This window comes from Carassius carassius, chromosome 46 (assembly GCF_963082965.1).
Source record: "Carassius carassius chromosome 46, fCarCar2.1, whole genome shotgun sequence".
NCBI classification, from domain to species: domain Eukaryota; kingdom Metazoa; phylum Chordata; class Actinopteri; order Cypriniformes; family Cyprinidae; genus Carassius; species Carassius carassius.
In genome coordinates this window covers 8,450,275-8,457,588 of record NC_081800.1, presented here as the reverse complement: position 1 = coordinate 8,457,588, position 7,314 = coordinate 8,450,275, and the positions used below count along the sequence as shown (strand labels likewise).

Below are 7,314 nucleotides of genomic sequence, written 5' to 3'. Positions count from 1 at the left end.
ACATCCAGTTTTGTAATTATGGTTCCCTCTCAGCAGTATAGACGATCAGTGTATCCTTTTCATACATTTCTGAAATACATTATATTTATATTACGCTCCCATAGTAGAGTAATTAACTTGTTTATCCCCTTTAACCTTGATGTACACAGACCATCATCAATGACAAACACTGTTTTGAGTTGTACGGATGTGACATACTACTGGACCAGGATTTAAAGCCGTGAGAATGTTTCATTTTTGAATGCTTAGTTTGATGAGATGCTTATCAGAACTGTATGAAAGTAGTAATTGCATTGCTAAATAAAATGACAGCACAGTTTGTCATTAAACAGGTGGCCTCCCTTCACCCTCCCTCACAGCCAGCAGTCAGGAGGACTATGACCTAAAATGCTGACTGCTGGAGGACACCCTGCACATTGTAGACATGGAGGTCCGGTATGAATAGAAAAAATTATATTAAAATTACATGGAAGAGAATGATTGTGTAAGTTGATACTGTTGTCCAGAACATTCTTTCCCACTAAGTCTGACAGGCAAGGAGAAGAGGGTTGGTGGATTTGATCTAATGTGGAACGATGGACCTGTCTACACAGATGTTGGGACTAGAGGCTCTGGGTAGTTCTTGCCTCGTGGCAAATACACTCCTTGGTCAGTGTCTTTCATTGCCTAAATGGAGATCTTATTCTAAATAGCTTTTTATATACTGTTATGCATTTTTTGAATGTCACACAGTTAAACAAGAATTATATTCATTAACATTGAGTGCATACTTTCCAAAACTAAGGTACCAAATAGGGCTTTTAAAGGTAAATGGTCAAAGGGCTAGTTCACCCAAACATTTGGGTGAAAATTTGCTGAACATTTACTCACCCTTAGGTCAACCAAGGTATAAATGAGTTTGTTTCTTCATGTGAACAAATTTGCAGAAATGTAGCATTACAATACTTGCTCACCAAGGGATCCTCTGCAGTGAATGGGTGCCGTCAGAATGAAAGACCATAAAGGTGATAAAAACATCACAAGTAATCCACACCACTCCAGTCTATCAACGTTATATGAAATGAAAAGTTACGCGTTTATAAGAAACAAATCCTTCTCTAAATGTTTTTCCACTTTAAACCATCGCTTCTGATTAAAAAAAAAATAATAATAAAAAATAACTCTTCCTCCAGTGAAAAAGTCCATCCCGTTGTCCTTTCATATTAAAATATACTTTTTGTTTAGAACTGTTTTGGTTGGTTAATTGTGCTTGGTCTGTGCATATTTCTCTTTTGATTCAGATGAGATTCTCATTTGCATGGACTCTCATTCTGACGTCACCCATTAACTGCAGAAGATCCATTGGTGAGTAAGCAATGTAATGCTGTTCCGATGAACAAACTAAATTATGGATGGCCTGAGGGTGAATAAAACAAATTGTATTTTTTTGATCTAATGATTACTTTAAGTAAATATACTAATTAAAATGCATATAAAAAAAAAATGTATGCATTTAACAGACACTTTTATCCAAAGCGACTTACAGTGCATTCAGGCTATCAATTTTTACCCATCATGTGTTCCCAGAAAAATCGAACCCCCAACCTTGCGCTTGATAAGGCAATGCTCTAATTGAGCTACAGGAATACAATTTATTTTCTAATAATAATGGAACACCTAATTGTGAAAGGTGTTACAGTATGTATTATAGCAGCATTTTCTAACGTCTCCTGCAATAAGTACAGAAGCTTTTTGTTTGCTTTGTATTTACACAGGCTGTGTGAATGATCACCAAAAACTGCTTCAACAGCTTTTAAATCCTTTCCCAGGACAGAAGAGGACATGACAACATGCAAATGACATCAAATTAGTGTGACAAACTACGTATGACAAACCCACAAATACCGACAATTGTTACAATATGCACCTAAGGATTCAGATGAGTATAAAAATATGAGCATTGTAATAGCCAGAAGATATGGCAATGTGACTGAAAATTTTCATTCACATCCTGAAAATTACATTGTCTGTCCTCATTTACTGTTTTAATGAGAATACAATGGCTGTATCAATTCCTGCATTAAAGACTGTAGACAGAGGCTTTGATGAGGTAATGAAAACTGTTTATTCTGGAGCTCATAAAAATAGCTGCATTCAACTCTTCAAAATAAAAGCACATCTGACAATGATAAGACAAAAGTAGATTTGTGTGGTTTTTTTTGCCTGATAAGGGACTTCACACAGTACATAACATCCGAAATGAAATGATGCTACAGTAGATACAGTACATCAATTATGGAAATGTTGTACCATGTACTGTATAGCCTCAACCTGTACCAACTTTCAAGTCATATTCAAGTATCTTGACAATGCATTACAGTACATATAAAACTACAAAACCACTACCATCATTGTTTCTGTAAAATTAAACTAAACATGCTATATTTAGAGACATGAAGGTCAATGTAATCACCTGAAAAGTTCTCAAAAAGTAAACAAACAGAGATAACCTTGACCGTAATATCTTGACATTTTATAGCTTACAGTAGGTCCATCTCCATAAACACAAACCGCACCACAGAACCACCATAAGCAATCCTTACAATTCACAATTCAATGACATCTAACTTACTGGAAACCTAAGTAATGAGTTCCTAAACATTCAAAGATAAAACATTCTTATTTAACTTAAGTGTCAACTCATTGTAATAAACAGATAAATGATTTAATAAATAACAAGAAAAGAAGTCCTTGTAAAGAGCAATTTACAAAAATACAGTCGTTATAAAACATTCAATATTCATCTAAAAAATATACATTCTTTGACCCATAGTGCTTACTTGACAAAGAGCCTGACAATCTGACATTCTCAGCCAGAGATATGTACTTTACATGCACACTAGATTTAAGTACATTTCATTTTATAGAGGATTTTCGCGTACAGTAAGTAAAGATAGCCGGCTTTTGTGTACTTAGGCAGATAAAATAAATATATCTTATTCAAGAAATGCACTTTGAAGTTCTACTGTAACAATGATGAAAAGGCGTGATTTCTAAAGAGAAGGATGCTTTTTTTTTTTAAAGGTGCGGTCACATTTGTAGTTATCCGGCAAATTTAGATGGGTAAAATCCAAGCATTTCAAAAGGAATCCATGCAATCCCATGCACATTTCAAAACGGGCTCCAGTTGGTCCCTATTGACCGTCAGAAAGCTCAAAGTGAATTCTGCGTGAGTTATTGACAAAAGACAATGAACATTTTTTCCTGCTAAATTTTGCAAAAATGTGACCGTACTTGTATCCTTTTTACAAACTACTACAGTTAACTGCAGGGATAATGTTTTAATTAGCTCTTCTTTACAGTATGCAAAATGGAATTGTTTTTGAGGCTACTGAAAATTGCGTGCAAGGTGCACTAACTACTTGGTGTAGTGAGAATGTTTTATTTTGCCAGAAGTCTTGGTAGCCGACGTGACCTTTGCATCGCAGCCATCAGTGACCGTTCTTTTAACGCCAGAACTTAGTCGTACTTCACCCGTTTCGACTCTCGGACCATCCTTTACCATTTTTTTCCTAAGACCACCACCTTCACGTTTCATTCCAACAGGATCATGCCTATCAACCCATCCACATTTTGCTCCAAGTGGATCTTTCTGTTTTTCTACTTCGTTTGACCTTCCAGTCTTTCCTTTCCTGACAGAAGAATGGGATTTTCCATTTGTGTTAAGTTCATGAGATGCCCTGCGCACATTTCCTGCGGCTTGTATGTGTTTCTGATGAGCCTTTGCTGCCTGAGGACTGACTGGATGCTGGTTTTTCAAAGTAGCACGGTTTTCGGAGATAGAAGCCCGGCTTTCGCTGCTGCTCCTCTTTTGGGAGTTGGCAGGGGGAGCTTTGCGCTCTAGCAGGGGGCTGAGGCGGGAATGTCGCTGGTAGGCATACGGAGAGCAGGTGCCTTTGCAGAGCGGATAGCGGATGTGGCAGTAGGGGCAGACAGGACGAGAAAGCTGGGTGTGAGATGGGCTGACCACTGAAGAGAAGAAGGCCTTCTGACCCTGCTGAAAGCTTTTCGGGGAGCTGAGGCGTGTTGGAGGAGCAGTATGAGGCCTAGGCCGGTTGCCGTTCACTAGGACACTGGCGGCCTGAGCTCTTGTTCGGATGATGGGCACGATGTGCCGTCCGTTCTCTGCCTGAATGGTTTGGATCTGGTGCCACTCCAGCTGGAGGAGGCACTCTAAATAATTCTCTAGCTGCCCTACGGGTTTTGGCCGGGGAGCCCGCTTACCCTCCGTGTTGAGGAAGATGGCAAGCTGCCTCAAGCTCCAAGTATTGAATGGAGATGGCAGGAAGTCTGGGTAGATATAGCTCACTTCATTGTTCTCCACTGTCCTGGGTCCAGGTATGTGAGGATGCAGGTCCATGGAGTTGAAGACCTCGGCTCGGAGGTTGAGCTGAGGAGGAGTGCAGGGGGAAGGCAGCACAGGGAGCCTCTCAGAGTCGGACAGGTCACTGGCGCTGTCCGTGTCGTCCTCCTTGTGCTCCAGGAGGTGGAGTGAGTCCAGGTCTGAGAGTTGTTTCTGCGAGGGGAACTGCTGCAGCACTGGCTGAGGAGCCAAGGGCAATGATAGAGCACGACGACTCTTCTCCAAGGCCACGCGGCTCTGTAGCATCTCTTTACAGCACTGAGGCTCCAGCTGGATTTTCAGCCTCTCCTGTCCGCCTTCCGGACAAGAGAGTTTGGGACGTGGAGGCCTCAGATCTGATTCACCCTGTGTGCTGCAGCAGTAGTTCAAGTGAGATGTTTTATCAACATATTTATTAGGGCTTGGTTGACAACAATATTGATTACTTGACTTTCATTTCGATGAACTGATATCGTACTTAAATTCCAAGATTAATTCTGTTGATGCATGAACAAAACCATCACTAAAGTTCATTTATAGTATGTATCACATCCAATGATTGTCGTTACTACAATTGTATCAGAATTTGAAAAGTAAAATGTAATTTTGATCTTCTTTAATGTGGTGTAAAAGATCACTGTATCTTATCTGACTCACTTCAAGCAGCTTGTGAACCAATTTTCTCTTCCTCTTTCCTACAAATTTTAGCCAGGGGTGTCCCTAGACTCTTTTTAATGATGCCACATTCGCAAATTAATCACTAGTTTCTGAACTAATTAGTCAAACCGGTTTACAGAAAGGTCTGGAAATGTTTGTGATTCAGTTTGACCTATTTGGACAGGTCACTCGTGCACTGAATTGTTTCCACATCAGAACAGTAACAGAATACTTTACAAGACAGAAGAGAGTGCTGGATAAGAAAATGAGATAAGAAAGACTGCTGGATGAGGTGGATATTTACCTACAAACCATTTAGCGGAACAAAACTTAGAGATATCTTATCATTTATCAGTGATGAAGCAGATCTTTGTCACGAGTACAGCCTGTGAATTTATAACCATATATTCACAACAGTATAAAAAATATATTTAATTTTTTACATTTAGTCATTTAACAGGTTTTTTTATGGTAATGGTGGAAGAAAAGCTAGAGGAATGACCATCATGAGGTATGTTGTAGATAACTCTAGAGAGGAGCATATATACATTTCATTAGTGATGTCTTATTGAATGCATGTTTGAATAAATCTGTGCCATGACAGTCACCCTTTAAATTTAAGCAACAAATTGGAGTAGAAACAATTTTATCACCAAGAAGTTCATATAAAAACACCCAATATAACAAAATGAATCAATAATCAGGAGTTATGAATCGGAATTATAAAATCTGTCAATACCCAGCCCTGATATTTATCACATGGCACCCTGGAATACTTTTTTTCTGATTGGTCAATCATTGCTTCCTGCAACTAAATATTTATATCCATTTGTTTTAATTAATTTTGTTCTTTTATTATTACTATTTGTTGTTACTTATACAGTATATCGAATTGCATATGTTAAGCAACACTCACCCACGCAACTTGCAAGTGCCCCCAGTCGGACTCTTAGCTTTCTTTGGTTTAATGGCAGTTTGGACCTTGGAAAGATCATGGAAACATATTCAAATAGCTGCCAAAACAGGATGTTTCATGCATTTTAATTGCATATTTATATTTATATTGCATTAGTTGCATATGTAACTTACAATTTTCGCTTTGGGCACCGGATCCTTCTCTTGCCCAGGATGCAAGGGCACTGTTTTTTCAAGATGTTTCTTATTCTGATACACATTTCCACCTCTCTTATTATTGCTGCAAATAAAGCACATGTTGTTAGGGACATTGTTTTTGTTATTTCTGCGATTTTAATAATTTGCTCCATTCAAGCATACCTGGCAACAATCCCAGTGTTTTCGGCATTTTTTGTTCTAACCTTCTCCTTGCCTGGCACCTTCCTCAGTGTCGCAGACGCAGTTTGTTCCTGCAGGATGGGTCCCATCGCAATAAACACTATGAAGTGTACAGACGCAGTTTTGAAGCTCTCAGTTGTGCCCAAAATGTCCCATTTGTGAGCGCGTACACGCAGCTTGAGACTGAAGAGCACTGTTGCAGAAATGCAGCGTAATATCAGCGTCACAGTTAATATATTTTCTAGTTTGCCAAGAACTGGAGCAAACCATTGAACAGCGTCGAACAAACTATCTTAGCACATAACACATAAAGAGGGCAATAATCACCTTTGCGTCTTGGTTATGAAACCTCCATCATCCCGCAATGAGCGAAACGCTTTGAAATCACTGTTACCAAGCATCTCTACAGCAGCTCGACAGACTTGTTTACCTGCTGCTTCGTATGTTCAAGCATCGTTGTCGTCGTGATCCGGCGATTGGCATGATGGGAAGTTTAACTCATACGAATACGTGAAACGCGTTAATTTCACCGCTGCTCGTATCGATTAAACAGAAAGAAAACACGCGTATGAATATGTATCAGAGGCCGATATAGGGCTTGAGTTAGTTCGCAAGAATCTCCGTTTCGTTAAAATTGAGACAGGGGTAGCTGCAGCCTGGAGCAATGGGCGTGCCGAAAGGTTTCTCATTGGTGAAAGGAGTTTTACTGTGCTGGCCAATCAGCAGTAAATATACATTTACGTAATTTCCTTAGACAAGAGAAATATGTTTATTAAGATAAGTTTGTTGCAATACGATCATAATTTTTCCTTTGCGTTATAAATGACTGTAAGTTACATTGTTTTTAATCCATTGATTTATCTCTATCAACATAATCACACACAATATTGTAGTATTGTAATCTATGTGCTGGAAAATGACAATCAAGTCATATTTGTGTTTTAAGCACAACTGAACTGACACATCACTAAACCGGAAATGTA

The 7,314-nt window shown here is 39.0% G+C and overlaps 1 protein-coding gene across 2 annotated transcripts; it reads right to left on the bottom strand.

The window, feature by feature from the left end:
- Positions 1-2,080: 2,080 nt before the first annotated feature.
- fam217ba (family with sequence similarity 217 member Ba) lies at positions 2,081-7,030 on the bottom strand. 2 transcript variants are annotated; one of them, XM_059540465.1, is made up of 6 exons: positions 6,763-7,030; positions 6,659-6,691; positions 6,314-6,431; positions 6,128-6,233; positions 5,955-6,019; positions 2,081-4,754 (listed from the first exon to the last, which is right to left on the bottom strand). In XM_059540465.1, the coding sequence occupies exons 3-6, from the start codon at positions 6,418-6,420 to the stop codon at positions 3,398-3,400; spliced, it is 1,635 nt and encodes a 544-aa protein (XP_059396448.1). In that variant the 5' UTR covers positions 6,421-6,431; positions 6,659-6,691; positions 6,763-7,030; the 3' UTR covers positions 2,081-3,397. The 2 variants fall into 2 exon arrangements, with proteins under 2 accessions (XP_059396448.1, XP_059396447.1); XM_059540464.1 differs by having other exon boundaries at positions 6,314-6,524; positions 6,659-7,030.
- Between the last annotated feature and the right edge of the window lie 284 nt (positions 7,031-7,314).